The sequence below is a fragment of the Citrus clementina genome, unplaced genomic scaffold, assembly GCF_000493195.1.
Source record: "Citrus clementina cultivar Clemenules unplaced genomic scaffold, Citrus_clementina_v1.0 scaffold_1, whole genome shotgun sequence".
In the NCBI taxonomy this organism is placed as follows: Eukaryota; Viridiplantae; Streptophyta; class Magnoliopsida; order Sapindales; family Rutaceae; genus Citrus; species Citrus x clementina.
The window spans coordinates 9,001,117-9,018,297 of record NW_006263303.1 but is presented as its reverse complement, the minus strand read 5'-3'; the positions used below and the strand labels follow the sequence as shown (position 1 = coordinate 9,018,297).

Genomic DNA, 17,181 nt, shown 5'->3' with positions numbered 1-17,181 from the left:
CTTTTAGTTAAACCTTGAGCATGTTCCCCCCTGACAACATTGAGCTCAAGCTCAAGGGTCTAAAAATTAGGCCAAAGCCCAACTAGAATGGACCTGACTCTCACAAATAAAGTTGAACTATGAGCAACTTCTGATTATCCTCATAAAACTCTTTTTTAATATCACCTATTTTTATTTTAAAAAATTAAAAATTAAAATATAAATACAAATGATCAAATAGGATGATGTAAAAATATTTTTTTAAAATAATTTATTTAATTATTTAATTGAATTTTTATTCAAAACAATAATTAAATTATATAATTTTTAGTTATTTAGTTAATTTAATTAAAAATGATTTTTATTAGGAATTTAGAGGGGTGTCAAAAGGCTTAAGTTGCATTTTTTTTTTAAAATATGAATAGACCTAAACTAGTTTGGATAGAGCTAAGTATTTGAATTTGAATGACATTTTTTTTAATATATGATAATAAGCATTAATTTGTTTTTCTTAACTTAAAAATTTTCAAAATCAATATTTTATATTTGTGCCCTTACAAATTTTAAATGTTGAATTAATAATAAATATTTCAATGAACATAAATAAAATAGTATTTAATCATAACATAAATCATTCAAGTGAATATAACCCTTTTGATACTCTAAATTAGAAATGTTAATCAATTTTATTGTAGTTTGGGACGTACTCTACAAAAAATATCCAAAAAATATAAAGATGATAATACTAATTTAAAGAACATAATAAAGATAAAAAATAATAAAATCTACTACAATATTATCACAAGTGATGGAGATGCATAATAATGCTAATTAGTAAGTTTTATTTAGTTAAGGATGAAAATAAATTAAATTACACAGAGATACATTGGAGAATATTTTTTAATAATGTCATTCGATTTTTAAAATAAGTAAAAAGCTAAAAAAATTAACTTAAAAATTTAATGAATGAAAAATGAAGTTAAAAAAACAAACATATTTAATCACTTAGGGTTAGTTTGGAATTACGGTGGCTGATGAAATAAATTATTTTAATTAAGGGGGAGTCCTATATTTATAGATATAGTGGATAAATCATAGCCATTGAATAAAAAAAAATGGTTGAGTTTAAAAATAAGAGTTTATGTATTTAATAAATTTTATTATCGAAAATGTTGTTTTATTATATAATAACCGAAATAGAAATAAATTTAAATTATGTTTCATTTGTATATTAGGTCTTATGAAAAATTAAGACATAATTATCATTTTGTTAAAATATTAAGATTATAATAGGAATTTTAAAAAAGTATAGTAATTTATTTAATAAGTGGCTTATAAAAAGCAATCCCTATTTACTTTTAAAAACTTTTGTCAAAATGAAAAAATTTATAAAATAAAAATCTATTTAAAAAATTTACCAAACACTATTTTATCAAAACTTATAAAATAAACTACTATAATATTTCAACCTTAAACCTAAACAAAGCCTTAATTGAAATAAAATCAATTAAGTTATTAATCCAAAGAAACAAGCACCTTTTTTTTCCCTTTCTTTTTCAAGAAAAATACCGGTACATCGAGATCTATCGGGATTGATTTTACAAACTTCCCGAGCTATTAATCGGATTGAAATTTTGTTCTAAATTCCGACTGATTTTATATCAGGAGTAAAAAATGTGCACAGCATGGTTTTCGGATTAGTTCCCACTCCGGTTTCCCGACCGTCGTTCCAGGGCGAGTGGTTGTGATCACGTGATTTAGTAGACCTTTGACCTTCTTTAATAGACAATTAATCATGTAATTGATATTGTATAGCATTCCATGTACCGTCACTGCACCTAATCATTTTTTAATCCAGACAGGTGTAGTGGTAGTGCAGTGCAGTTGCTTTCTCGGGAGCGTGAGAACACGGCCTTCCCACTCTGTTGCGTGGTTTTTTTCCATCTCGAAAGCAAAGTCATTTATAAAAAAATTGGGGAGACATTGGGGCTCAGTGTAAATCAAGGGAAGTTATTCAACAAAGCCACATGAAAGATCGAATTAAATTCAAAATATTATGATTCAATTCCTTAAAATAATTTAAATTACAAGAACCAATATTTTTGTAGAATTACAATGAAGTATAAATTATTTGTGAGTGTTAAACTTTAGGTTAAGTTACTATAGAATTTCAATTGAATTAAAATTAATGTAAACAAATAAATGTAAGTAAATTTACCTAAAGTCATCCTAGTTTGAACATAAAGAGATAACCAAATAATTTTTGAACAAATTTATTCAATTAACAATCTGAATTCGAAAATAAGAAATTAAAAAATAATTTAAATTTTACTTGCTTTTTTCTTTTTTAAAAATAAATAAATATCAAATTAGATTAAAGCTTCGATTACTTCATTTGTACTTTTAAAATATCTTTGTACACAATCAATTCATTGCCCGTTACATTTTTGAATCAGTTAGAAAATCATTCCGCGTGCTTTCATTTCACTTTTCAGATGAAAAGGTACGGTGGTTATGGCGTAATCGCAAATCGGAGTCCGCCTCAATAGATCGGGCCATTCTCGGGTCAAGTAGGCTGCAATGAAAATAGCAACGTTGCCAACTCACTGCCTCCAACAACCACACGCGCACTGTCTCGCGCGTAATGAGGACAAAATTTCATTACCAGCAGTCACCACCATCTGACTGACATCACTCCGCAGCTACTGCCAGCAACAATCATACGGACAGACACCATCAAGTGAAAGAACAAAAATAACAAACAAATTTTCCTCTCCTTCGTTCGTTCGTTAGTTCTCGACAAAACGAAACGAGACGAAGACGAAAACGCTGCGTTTTGATAGACAATTTTGGCAATGAGGATATTCCTCACGCTGTTCGTCATTGTTTCTCTTCTTCTCTGCTTCGCGTCCACCGAGTCCGTCACCGAGTTGGACTCCGAGATCAATGCCACGGCCACGGCCACGGCCACCGCCACTACAACCGAGTTGAACAATACAGGATCCAAGGAAGATAGCTTCGCCGACATGATTGATCGTGCTCTCGAAAAGGAGTTCAATGAGAGTGAACAAAACGAAGGTCCGTACTAGATCTGGATTTGCGGTTGTTCAGCTAGGGTTTCTAGGTTGTGGATCAGCTTGTCTTCTATTTCGTTTCATTTTATTTGATCCGCATTTATGCATTGTATCTGAACTTGTCATTTAAAAGGGGAAAAAAATTGTTATATCTGATTTCATAAAGCACATGAAGTGAAATTCAGTGATGAATTAGGGGAAAAAAAAATTAACAAGTGGAATATGCAAGAGATATTGTGCTCACTGTCTGTTTTCCTATTGCAGCTGCTGATCCTGGTAGCTTTAATAATAGTGTTGCTGGACAGCAGGTTGGTTACCGTATTCTTTAAATCTGTATGCCTTCAATTACTTTTGACAATAATGGATGAAAATTCTGTATGTAATGTTGCTTTAGCTTATGTGATTTTTTTTTTCTTGGCCAATGACTAGTAGTAGAGAATATGAAGTATATGAGCCATTTTTGGGTTATTATCACTTGTAAACAGACTACAATGAATGTGCATCAATGTGCTTATGAATTGTTGCAAAAATGCCAAGTGTTCAAGGATGAAAAGTGAATCTGAAATATTATATCTAAGACAGCTCCGTAGTGAACCATTTGGTGGTAAACAATTGATTTTCATAATATTTATTGCTGATGGTTCACTGAAAAGCTAAATAAAATTTTATGTTTGCCATGTTCAAAGTTTCCCAGATAGCTTTTTAATCAATACTCTTCTCGATGCTGCTCAAACAAACTAGGGTCTTATATGATGGTTTTAACTTGATAATTTTGGGTTTTCCAGGCTGTTTTGGAAACTGTTGCCAGAGTTAAGAACAAGAAAAATGAAACCAAGGAGGAGAAGTATGTACTTGTAGCTCCGAGAAAGAAAAAATGGATTTTTATTTTTCATTCTTAGATTTCTGAAGGGGCATTGTTAATAAAACTTTTTTTGGGTGGGGGGGGGGGGGTGTTGGTAATTCTATTTTGACCTTCACAACTCCTGATTTGGAAATTGCTGACGCTATTATGAGCCTTATGTTAGGTCTTTCCAGTTTCATGATGTTTTCAATTTGGATAATGAAAATGGAGCAGAAGATACACCAACATTGATTGATCGGAAGGTATGTCCAGTTCAGGTCATTGAAATCTTTACCTCGTTCATAAATTATGGTTGACATTGGCCTTGAATAAGTATAATTTTGACCGGACAGCATTTGAGTTGATTTGATTTTAATTTTTTTACAATCAGGACAATGTCTTTATTATATCCAATCCAAAGTCAAAGTATCCTGTGCTACAACTGGATTTGAGGTTAGATTATTGCCTCTTCTGTTTAAATTCAATCCAAAGTCAAAGTACCTACTTATTGACCATTCCAATTTCTTCTAAATGCTGTAAGCACAGGTTGATATCTGATCTGGTTGTTGTTATCGTTTCTGCAACTTGTGGTGGCATTGCCTTCGCTTGTGCTGGGCAACCGGTGAGACCAATATTTCTTGTTTATTTTTGTTCATATAAACTACTCTCTTGTTGGTTTATAAAGTGTTTTGGGGATGTATGTTGTAAATCCATAAGATTTTGAGTCTCAGAAAGAATTTGGTTTGGGCAACTTTTTATACATTGCTCCTTAAGGAGAATATTTCAATTTTCACATTTTTGCAGGTTATTACTGGATATTTGCTAGCAGGATCTGTCATTGGCCCTGGGGGTTTCAGCTTTGTCAGTGAGATGGTGCAGGTATGCTACTTTTGCATGCATATATGCTGGCCCAGTTCTCTTTCCCCCTTTCCATTTTTAGTTGATTTAGTTAAAAGTTGTGGGGAAGATTTAATGCATTCATACAATTCTCTCATAGCTCGGTTTGGTCAAAATAACTCTAGAACTTTTGTTTCATATTTTTGTTTTCGTATGCTCGCTGTTCATTCACAATTTTCTTGTGTATGAGATATGTCCATGTGGGAAGAAATGATAAGCATTTAATCACTTAGAAGCCCATTATTAGCCGCTGATCTGCAAATCATTACTACAATTGACCAAATAAAACTGGTCCTTTCTGACATTATACTTCCTTAGTGAAATGAAAAGAAAGTATGATCCAGCTCGAACATGCAGGTTTTATATTGTTTGCCACCTTGATAAAGTTTCATATTAGAATAAGTTTGTTTCACTCTTCATTTTGTACACTTCAAATATAATTGCTTCTATTTTGCATATCGCTTCCATATTCTGCTGGTTATTTTCATTCAGGTTGAAACAGTGGCTCAATTTGGTGTGATTTTCCTTCTCTTTGCATTGGGCCTTGAATTTTCTACGGCAAAGGTTTGTTTGTATTTTTTTTAACATTCATCGTTTCAATTTATTTCTGTTCAGTTGTTATAAATGTTTCATTTCATGATTACAGCTTCGGGTTGTCCGAGCAGTTGCCATTCTAGGAGGCCTTCTTCAGATTTTCCTATTTATGTGCTTGTGTGGAATAATAGCATCAGTAAGACTCATTATTGTCAAAATGATTAGGTTCATTGATAATAAATCCACTTTTGTGCCAAAACTAAAGACCACCTTAAGTTCATGTGATATCTCTGATGATATCCCTTGAATTCAGCATTTTACACTATTTACAACCATTACAAATATTAAAGCTCTGGCCTAAACAAAATATTTAATTCTGCTGTTAATATTTTTAGTGGATTTTACACCTTGCACTTATTTATTCTAGCTTTGAGTTTTTGATGAATGTCACATTCTTTTTGCAGTTATGTGGTGGAAAGCCTTCAGAAGGTGTATTTGTTGGTGTCTTGCTATCTATGTCTTCAACTGCAGTGGTAATTTTCGTGCATTGCTGTGTTATTTTATTGTATTTGCTGATTTTAAACTGAGAGGTGAAGGTTTATTTGAGTCATACTTGGGTTTGTGTCTGTGTCTGAATCCTGCCATGGAAGTTGAGTTGGTTAAATTTTTTTCCATCAGATGCTTGATATCTCCATTATATTTTTATTGTGTTTTTCATGACTTGACATGAATCACATATATGGTAGGAATTTATATTTAACAGTTAACTGTTTTGAAATCTTTGTATTTGTAATTCATCATCAGAGGTAACCAATACATCTAGGATATGTTTTTGTTGACAGCTTGCACACTGTTGAAAATTTCTGCTTTAATATAATTTCTCTTAGACACAAATTACGGGGTGATGTAGATAAGAAAAATTCCTCTGATTAAAATGTTTAGTTGAATAGTATTTTTGGTTGCTTAAACATTTTTCTTGGTCACTATGTTTGAGTTTGTAGTATTTATCTCTCATACAAGATATAAAAGTTTCTCATCAAATACAAATGAATATAAAGTTTCTCCTCATATGCATGTTTATTCTACCTTGTTTGACTGCAGGTTTTGAAATTTTTGATGGAAAGAAATAGTATAAGTGCACTACATGGTCAGGTCACGATTGGCACCCTTATCTTGCAGGTATTAACTTTCTCGCATTTAGATCTGTAAACCATAAAAGTTGATTATCTGTTTTGCTTATGGTATATTTCTTGTTTGCCCGCAGGATTGTGCGGTGGGGTTGCTCTTTGCTCTGCTTCCAGTTCTTGGTGGCTCTTCTGGAGTTCTTCAAGGAGTAATATCTATGACTAAATCGTAAGTATAGAATCTGAGCTATATGCAAAATTTATACGAGCTATTTCTGCCTACCTTGAATATCAGCTTTTCGAATAGTTTTATGCTATTTATCCCTAATATTACTTAAATGCTTCAGTCCACCGCTTCTTTGTTTCTCTATTATGTTTTATATGCCATTTATTGGGTAGCAAATTTACCTGTTGGAATAATACAATGTTTCATGACATGCTGGAAAATTAATATGTTTAGGAATAATAACTTCAAAATAATTTGTCATTTCCCTGTTGACTGGATGAAAATGAGTACTTTTGGCTTTTGCCTGGCTGGGTAATTTTGTCTTTTTGCCTTATTAGTAAAATATCCATGTGTTGCTTTTCACACAATAATATTGATTCCAGGTTGGTGACGCTGATTACATTTCTGGCCATTTTGACAATATTATCTCGTACTTGTGTACCATGGTGTCTTAAGCTAATGATAAGCTTATCGTCGCAGGTAAGAATAGATTCTTTTAATTCTAAGTGTAGAGTTGACACTCTTTGATTGAAATGTTATTTGGGCAGCCCAATGAACTCTATTAACTGAAATCTTACTTTTGCAGACTAATGAACTCTATCAACTAGCATCTGTTGCTTTCTGCTTGCTTGTTGCTTGGGTTTGTCTCATTCCCTAAGTTTCCTTGCCTTGTGATTTATAAGCTCTTGGAACTTTTCTTATATGTTTAATTGTTGGACAGATCTATATCTTGTCTAATTGATTTAAATGCAATAAAATATTTGCCGAAGATTTTGTAGGTTTTCAGTCTCAGGTAGCAATGATTTTTTATCTGAATTCAAGGTTCTATGTTCATCCATAACATCTGAATATTAATGTCACCATTAATGTTCAGACTAATGAACTCTATCAACTAGCATCTGTTGCTTTCTACTTGCTTGTTGCTTGGGTTTGTCTCATTTCCTAATTCTCCTTGCCTTGTGATTTATAAGCTCTTGGAGCTTTTCTTATATGTTTAATTGTTGGACAGATCTGTATTTTGTTTAATTGATTTAAATGCAATAAAATATTTGCCGAAGATTTTGTAGGTTTTCAGTCTCAGGTAGCGATGATTTTTTTTCTGAATGAAATGTTCTATGTTTATCCATAACACCTGAATATTAACATCACCATTAATGTTTTGACATGTTATAACAAATTGATAAATTTATATGGATGGAGAATAAATAAAATTTATATGGATTTTTAGAATTAATATTAAATAAACTTATTCAAAATCTCTATTAAATGTTAATTTAAAATTGTGTGCTTAATTCTGTTTTGATGTAAATATCAAGTTCTCAATGTTAGGTTGAAAGGAAAATAAAAACACACAAACACACATTTAAAGCTTCTGAAAGTCTGAATGACTAGATTTTAGTCATAGTCAGTTTTCAACCATGAAAACAGTCCCTTAGTTAGGTGCCTCATCAACTTCTAAGGCCAACCTACTTCCCAGTCGCTTAAAATTTATGCATGTGTGCATGTGCATGCATGTAGAAAATATAGATACCCAGCCCATATCCCATCCTATTTAATTTTAACTGATGCACACTTATGTGAATGGATGTATGTAACATGGGTTTTGATGACATTTCAGTGCAGTGATAAGCTGGGTCTGAGCCTTGAACTGGGTTCCTTCGCTGCTGGAGTAATGATATCAACAACTGATCTTGCTCAACATACACTTGAACAAGTAAGATTCTAAACTTCAAAGATTCTAATTTGAATCCTATATATCATAGCTCAACTATTTTAAGTTCCACTTAGAACTTCTGTGCTGGTACAAATGTTGGTTATTATGTGAATTTTTGGAACTTGGAACTGTTGTGAACAAAATTGTGACTTTGCCACTATTGATATAAACTTTTTCGAGGAAGAAAGGTTTCTTGAATTGCCAATCATTTTCTCCATTCTCAGAGTTAAAAACAAAAAATCACTAGATTTTCATTTCAATTTGAAATTTCTACTCATCTTATGCTAAATTGCAGGGTGGTGAATGAAAATGAACCCTAGTTATAAATTGAACCAGGTGTAATATCAAAGAAAGAAATAAAAACATAAGTAATTAGGTAGTTTACTGTATTATTCCTAACTGATAAAACTACTCCGACCTTTAGGTCTTTCTATTTAAAAACTAAGCTCCAGGATTCTGCTGCAATGTCTTTTTTGGACTCAATCATCATCTAAAATGATGAGAGATTTATTCAAAATCAATGCCTCTTAGCATGTAAAGTTTATCTTTAGTTTGTAGCGGACCATTCTTTTATGCTCATACTCTTTAGTATTTCACAATTAACGATGTCTTTGTAAGCAAAGTCGAAGTGCCCTTTAAAGCATGTCTTTGAGGTAGATTTGCCAGAGTTTATTCTACTGTCATAACTTAGTCATGTTTTATCCTCTGAACCTTTTTCTTTTTCTTCTCTCTGCTTTTGAAACAGTTCTTTGGGCTCAAAGTTTACGTTGATTTAATATGTATGCTTTGACTTTCTTGCCTATATTATCTTTCAAGTGTTCTTATTTGTGATTGTGACATGTGTTTGCTCTATTTGGGCTTTAATTATCTTTAGGTTGAGCCAATTCGCAACTTCTTTGCTGCTCTCTTTCTTGCCAGTATTGGGATGTTGATTCATGTCCATTTTCTCTGGAATCATGTTGATATTTTACTAGCAGCTGTTTTATTGGTGATTGTTGTAAAAACCGTTGTGGTTGCCACAGTTATCAAGGGATTTCGATACAGCAACAAAACTTCACTTCTTGTAAGACTTCACTGAACTACTTGCACATTTTGTGCCTACAGTTGACTTTTTACGTTGTTTATAAGACAATAGGCCTTGAGTTTTTCCAAATGTGTAGGTTGGGATGTCTCTGGCACAAATTGGAGAATTTGCTTTTGTTCTCCTTAGTCGAGCTTCTAATCTCCATCTAGTTGAGGTTTGTTCTTCCGTTCATTTTCTGCATCCATCCTTAACTAAAAGTGACTTTTCTATCAAAGATTGTGTGATATCTATTTTAAAAAGCCTTTTTGTTGGACAAGTTATGGTATCATTTATTGTTTGCACATGCATGCGTCTGTCAAATCTTAGACCTATCAACTCCAGCTACTGGTTGCTGAGAATGATGTTGGAAGGAAATAAAAATTGACGTTGCATGGAGGTTTCTGTCGTTTCACTTCCTGTAATGTAATTTGAATTTTCTCCCTGGCATAATGTGTCTAACTGAACAAAATGGAACTAGGTGGACTTGAATGAGAAGTGTGAATAAACTGTTGCATATGTTTTCGGCAGAGTCTGGCTTTAACATTGTGCCTGAATCAATCAGAAATGTCCGGTGCTTGTCAAAAGCTTTTGCATTGTTTTTCCAAAAAGGTTTCTGAAGTTTCTTCAATTGCAGGGAAAACTGTATCTGTTGCTTCTTGGCACGACAGCTCTCAGTCTGGTATGTGGGATGTCTAGTTACATGTTTCTGACATGTGAGGTTTTCCAAGTATTCTTTATTTGGCTATCCTCGGGTATTTGCATTATATGTCAAGTGGCCTTCATTTATTGAAATTAACCCATTTGCAGGTGACCACACCATTGCTTTTCAAGCTGATCCCTGCCGTTGTAAATCTTGGGGTACTGTTGCGGTGGTTCTCCCCCGATTCTCCAATCGAGGTAATCATCTGTCTTCAGAATATAGTCATACTTGTAATGTATAAGTTGGTACAAAGCAAAGGGCGCGTAATTTTAGAATTTTGCCTAATTGCTGCCAGAGCGAGTGTTTTGAGGTAATATTGAATATGATTTGTCCTACCAGATTGGATATAAGGGAGATAGTCTTCGTGCAGACAGTGCTAAGCGCATAACTGTGATGGTCCAAGGCTCACATCATGATTCATGATATTAAATAAAACACGAACCAGAAAAAAAATGCAAAATATTTCAGCCTTATCCTGATGGGCTTCTTATGCTCTGGGGGACAGGTGCTTAAAAGTGCCAAGGAGGTTTGACTGAATGTACAAATTTTGTGTGTTTAAAAGCTCTTCATTTGTTGCCCAATTCCCACTTGGCTTTCTATTTCTGACCAAGCTCGAGTGAGAGAGACCATGATGCCCAGCCGGGACCAAGATGTTAATGACCCACGTCTGAGTATATACTTACTAATTTCCCATTCAGGTCATCTTGTTACCGTCCCAGATGACGATGACCTAATTTTGTAATATAGTGTCCATCTTGTAATGTAATTTATTTTTTGTATTTTATTTTTTTCAATTGATTTTTTTTTCTTTGAAATCATAACAAGCAGAAAGCTCCGGAATGTATCAGTCACGTTTTTGTTCACGTAATGGTACGGCACTCCGTGAACTCTTTTGAGTATTTTTGTTATTAATTCATTTCTCAAAATACCTTGATAATTGATGTTAAGTGTAATGATTGGGAATTTACATATAGACTTCTCTTCGTCTTATGTAAGAATTTTTTCTTTTTAAAAATATTTTAAAGAACTTAACCCCAAAAAAATAAAAAAATAAAAAAGGAGATACTAGGCTTGGGGATGATTCTAGGCCCGGACACGATTCTTACAGATTTATTAGAAATGGAAAAAAAAAAAAAAAGAATTTCAATAAGATATGTGCAGAGTTCATCTTGTAGACAAAAAGATATTATAGGTTGAAATTTGAAAGTGATGCCCATTATTGTTAATGCTAACAAAGTTTATATCGTCAAAAATGTGTTAATCAACAAATATCTGTCACGTATCACATCATCCACCAACTAAATGATGTATTATGGATTAATGACTATCATGTATCACATTATCTGTCACGCGTCACTTTGGAACACAAGTTTTATATATCTATGGTTACTGTTTAAAAAAATAAATAAATAAATAAATAAAGAGTAGGTAACATAGAGCTGTACCAAGAATTTAGTGGTCTTATCTTGTGTAAATTGTGGATGATGAGTTTGGTGGCGTTCGTTCTGAAAATATTATCCAACAAGAGAAAGAATCAGGCGCTTACTTTAACAGTCAGCATAAAATCAGAATTAAATGTTGGAAGCATGCTCACACGTTTTTTTTTTTTTCTTCAAATTTTAATTTTCCAGTTCAGAAATCAATATCAAGAAAACGGACATGATGTCTGCCCAACAACAACAAGAAAGTGGTCCCCTTTTCCTCGTTGACAAGTCCCCCAACCAAACTGCACATGGAGCAATTGAATGCCGAAACTCGATGCAATAAAAGGAATTTCCTTCAATTCAAGGCCGAGGCCGATTAGTTTATTATATCTTTAGCTAGCCGGAAAGTTGTGTGTGTGTCAATTTTCGTATCAAAATCAATATATTCTTTCCAAAACCACATCATTGCAAGCTCCCTTATAGGATTTTCTTTGTCATAAACAGCGATCCTTATAGGACTTTCTTGGTTATTGAATATCATAACCATTTATGGTTTTGACCAAATTAAGCATTAATTTTTATTTTTTTTTAATTTAGTGTTTACATGATGTTCTTTCTTGAAATGCTTTCTTAGCTTCATGTAATTGGTGGCTGTTGCTCCCCAAATGCTAAAGGAGACGCTAGGTGTAAACACTTGACCTTGTTTACACGTACGTACGTTTTAGTGCATCTCAGCTGAGATCATTTGTGAGACCTTAGCGAGAATGTCTTGTGATACGGGGTAATCTATCATATCATACTAGAAGAAAAGGCTAAGGTGTTCACGTTTAAGTCTTGCGTTCGAGTCTTGTATAATATGTGTAGGTAGGTATTTATTTAATAGAATTAAGAAGGAAAAAAAAGTCATATTGCGCCGATCACAGTCAAAAAAATAAATAAATAAGAACACCTTCTAGAAAATCCTTTGTAAAAACACTAGTTTGCCACAAGTACGCAACCTTACCTTCTGTGGCTTTCATAATGTGACTTCCATAAAGACACAAAATCCTATCTCCAAAAAAGAAACAATCTCCTCCCTACAATATGTAGAAGATAAAAACACGTCCTTCGCCAAATCTCCACCTTTTATGCTAAGATTTCGCCCTATCTTGTAGGGATTTGTTTTCCTTAAAGCCAAAAAGTGACGTGGGACATGTTTTCTCTTTTTCCCTTTTCTTTTTTTTTTTTTTTTTTTTGTGGGTTACCTTTTGGGATTGTAGCGAGAACAGAACTACATATGTTGGTTCTGAATTTATAATACGCCATTTGGAAATTTATGGAAAGAAAAGTACAAGTCACAATTGCTTCTTCGTAACGGGTCAGCAGATCATCCACAAATTCCTTCCTTCGTTTGGGCATGAAGGTTTTTTCTTTTTCTTTTTTAATTTTCTTCATATTTTTATATTAAGAGGTTTTTTTTAAAAAAAAAAACTTTATTTCGGATATTAGAATTTTCTTATGTTAAAACAAATTAGATTCGCATGTTGGGGATTCTTAGTATAAAAGGGGTACCCTAGCCTATCATTATCTTTTCATCAGTAAAATTAAACGTTTCAGAAGTTTGTTCTTTCTTTGCTTTTCACTTCATTTTAGAGTTTCACTTCTTCCTTTAACCTATAAATAGCACCTCTTGGCATTCATTCAGTTACAGATACATCCATTCACTCACCCATCAAACAATGATTTTTTTTTTTTTTTACTACTTCAATGAAGCAAGAAATCTTATTATTAAATAAAGAATATAAAATACTACTAATTAGGAAGAACACAGTTAACCTTATCTCTCAAAATATCTTAAAACACTAAACTGAAACAACTGAACAAGAAGTGAATTGGGGGCGAAAAAAAAAAGCTAATGAAAATAACAGTCACTGGAAAAATCATTAGTGGTACAAAAAAGCAAGCGAGTGATTCGTGAGGTAGGGAATCCCATCGGCCATCAACTGTACGCATAATGAGAAAAAAAAAAAATCAAATTCACTATGCAATTAGCAACCATCAGACAACATATTATCAGCAGCCTTCACCGTTGTTTCTTCGCCCTTGATCAAACCCTCAAAAATCACTTTATTCTTGATCAAACCCTCATAAATCATAATAGCTATGTACGGTACCTTAAAAGTCTTAAAAAACCAGTAGCTTCTGTTTCTTGCTACTAAAGCATGTTCAATCCACTTGCCATTCATATACCATAATAAGCACAACCCAATCACACTTTTTGGAGCCCCAATGGGGGTTTCGACTCTGTATGCTTTATATGGCCCCTGGCCATCTCAAACCTTCGGATAATATCCTGACACCTGGTTCTCCATTATTTACTAATCACTCCGCTCTCGCACCATCCATTACAATAGAGCCATTATTATACCAGTTAGTTTGTGGTCTATCAGTCAAAGTCATTACGCTGGTAAGACTTATTACTCGACGATATATTATTTGTTAAAATTAATCAATTTTCCCTTAAATTTTTTTGCCCTATCAAGACTGTATATACTATTTCAAAGAAAAATAACGATAAGATTACAAAATACAAACTCTTGTATAAATGATTTTTTTTTTACAAACTAATGTCTTTTTGGATGAAAACACCACGTGCCCATATTATTTATTTTTATTATTATTCAACCATAATAATAATATGTCACATTAGTTTATACAAAATTTTGTAGTTGTATCATTAATTAGAATGTTAGTTTTCAATTTTTTAATTTTACTATTTTACCTCTTAGACTTTTGTTTTTTTAATTTCTTTTTATGAATGATGGCCTTTACCACATTGTCACGTAAAATAGAAAAAAAAAATGTTTGAAGTTAACCTTTTCTTAACGACAAAAATCAACAATTTCTTAATATGACGAGTTTTAAAATATGAGGGAACCGAATAATTTACAAAACAACAAAGGGTATTGATAATTTTCCCTCAAAATCATCACCAAGTGCAAATCATTTTTTCTCAGGGCAACAGAACTTTCAAAGCGAATATGCACAATACTACGATTCACATACCAACAATAACTAAAATTAACAACTTCAAAAAGGAAAATAAATAATTAAACAAGTTTTTTCTATAAAAATGAGACTGACATTGTTCTATTGAAAGAAACCAAATGAACAAAAAATAGCTATCGTGCAAGACAACAGCATAATAAACAACAATTCAGACGATTTGTACGTATGTAGCATTAATGCATATGCAAATATAAACTCTAGAAAAAGATAACAGAGATATCTATATGTGATGGAGAATAAAGTTTTATCCCCTACAGGATGCATTACATGCATGCTTTGTAAACAGAGGAATCCAAAAAGTGTGACACCTCACTGATGGTTACAGCCAGTAAATAAGACATTGCATTGTTTGTTGAAAGGTCAATGTCTGTTTTTTATTTTCTTTCCACTGATATCACACTCGTACTATTATTGATATTATATCAATCTACCAATATTTATAATTAGGCTATAATTAAGACTAATTTATTAATATTCGATGATAAACGTCTACTCTACTCATATTTTATATTAGATTATTGATAAGAATAGTTTACACTCGTACTATTATTGATATTATATCAATCTACCAATATTTATAATTAGGCTATAATTAAAATTAATTTATTAATATTCGATGATAAACGTCTACTCTACTCATATTTTATATTAGATTATTGATAAGACTAGTTTATTTAATATTGAAGGAACATATCCTCTATTCACATTCTATAATGGAGAAGATTATCTCCACTGAACTATAATTAAGGAAATAGGAATTCGATTCTAACCATTCAGCCAAACACTCATAAATGATGATGGGTTTTTGTTTCTTTGATTGTGGACAAGCTTCATTTCTTCCTTGTTCCTTATCTTTAAAACAAGAGTCAGAGGGCAACGAAATGTGCCATTTTACTAGCCACTCAATCTACAACATAGATTGCCTTTTTCAAAATTTTATATATAGTGAGTACTTTTAAGGAAATTGGAAACACACACTTAAATATAATGTATTTTATTTTATAGATATTGAAATATGTTTTTTTCTTTTATTTTAAAATAAAAAATTCTCTTATTATAAAATTACTTATATAATATATTCCATGAGATCTTCCTATGTAATAGTAGATTATCAATAATTCTACATTTTTTAAAGTAATATATTCCAAGAGATTTCATTTGAAATGGCTTGTCATTCATTAATTAAATAGTAATATTTCATAACTTCTGAAACCACTAATATAATCATCCCCATCATCAATTGGATATATATAGATAATTGGACATAGCTTATAGTTGATTATCAAAAATTGTAAATTTACTTATAGGTGACTTAATTGGTGTTATGTAGAACTTTACAAAAAAGATATTAGTGTTTTTGTCTTTATAGGCCTAGTCAAACAGTTTCCAAATATTTTTCTTTGGCTAGCAATCTAAGATTGAATTTCTGGGGTGGTAAGGTGCCTGAAAATAAATTTTGAAGAAATAATGAAAACGTATATTTTAACTTAACTTTTGTAGTGTGTAAATAAGAGGTCAATGATTCACGTTTAAGAAGATGCATTTAACTTAAGGTTTGGTGGAATGTCACTATATTATAATAATAATAATAAGAAGTTTATTTAGAGTGCAAATTGTGTTTATGTTCTTCTTAATTTTTTTCAGATGCAGCTTATTCATAATTTAATGAAATTAAAAATGTCTAAGATCCAGGATTTCGGTTGCAAATGTTGATGTCAATTCATTGAAAATCATACCGTATTGACTTTAGAGTTTAAATAAATTAATAAATGTTTATCAAATCAACTTACAGAACTTCTAAGTTCTAACGGTGGAGGATCAAATAATAAAAAAGTCTATGAATTGTTGTCAATATCTATAGTAATTAATATTATAATACTCGTCTTTTCACAAGTCAAGAGTCCGGACGTTTTACCAATGGAGCCAGCCAAGGTGCTTTCATATAGATTGTAGACTTTGAATATCCTATTCTTCTTAATCGGGTAGCATTTTACCGGTCGCGTATTTTCATCAAAATTACTGTTTAATTTGACATATAAATGTCCTATGATATATATTTTGACTCAACAAAATTAACAAGTAACCGCAGGCCTAATATAGGAATGCAAGTGTGTGTGTGGATATATAGAAAAATGATGTGATGAGAGCATCAGTACTATCTATCATATATATTGAGCATTTGAACATACGACAGAATTTATAACTCTTTCTATAAATAGTGTTGAAACTAAAAATTACCCAGACAACTAGAGCCAGAGTTATAAAACATTGTAAAATAAATAATTTATATACCGTCGTACAACTCTGAATTTAATTAGTTCAAATTTAAATTTATAAAATCCGAAGGTCAACATCTGAGCATGACTCGAATTTTTAAGTGAGATATACGCAAAGAATTTCGGAAATATGATACTGCATGCATGGTTGCAAATGCAGCACGATTAATAAGTGTATCAAATCAGTATGGTCCCCAGACCTACTTATGATGACAGAATGCATGAGTCTTGTCTATTTCAATGTAATTATTGACCACTTAATTATTATATTGTCGATGCAT

General features: G+C 32.0%; 1 protein-coding gene across 3 annotated transcripts; it reads left to right on the top strand.

Moving 5' to 3' along the window:
• The first annotated feature begins 2,407 nt into the window (after positions 1-2,407).
• On the top strand, positions 2,408-11,089 carry LOC18055531 (K(+) efflux antiporter 4). 3 transcript variants are annotated; one of them, XM_006451373.2, is made up of 20 exons: positions 2,408-3,057; positions 3,318-3,361; positions 3,839-3,897; positions 4,079-4,157; positions 4,286-4,347; positions 4,441-4,516; positions 4,699-4,773; positions 5,284-5,355; positions 5,438-5,521; positions 5,790-5,858; positions 6,427-6,504; positions 6,590-6,678; positions 7,059-7,155; positions 7,262-7,315; positions 8,294-8,389; positions 9,264-9,452; positions 9,550-9,627; positions 10,087-10,131; positions 10,260-10,349; positions 10,492-11,089. In XM_006451373.2, exons 1-20 carry the CDS (start codon positions 2,835-2,837, stop codon positions 10,573-10,575), a joined length of 1,743 nt encoding a protein of 580 aa, XP_006451436.1. In that variant the 5' UTR covers positions 2,408-2,834; the 3' UTR covers positions 10,576-11,089. The 3 variants fall into 3 exon arrangements, with proteins under 3 accessions (XP_006451436.1, XP_024033369.1, XP_024033368.1); XM_024177601.1 differs by having other exon boundaries at positions 10,658-11,024; XM_024177600.1 differs by lacking the exon at positions 7,262-7,315.
• The last annotated feature ends 6,092 nt before the right edge of the window (positions 11,090-17,181 follow it).

Excerpts from the sequence above, each read along its gene's own strand:
- LOC18055531 (XM_006451373.2), top strand. The coding sequence starts at position 2,835 with ATGAGGATATTCCTCACGCTGTTCGTCATTGTTTCTCTTCTTCTCTGC. Across the intron at positions 3,362-3,838 it reads ATAGTGTTGCTGGACAGCAG|GCTGTTTTGGAAACTGTTGC; the intron begins GTTGGTTACCGT and ends TGGGTTTTCCAG. Across the intron at positions 4,158-4,285 it reads CAACATTGATTGATCGGAAG|GACAATGTCTTTATTATATC; the intron begins GTATGTCCAGTT and ends TTTTACAATCAG.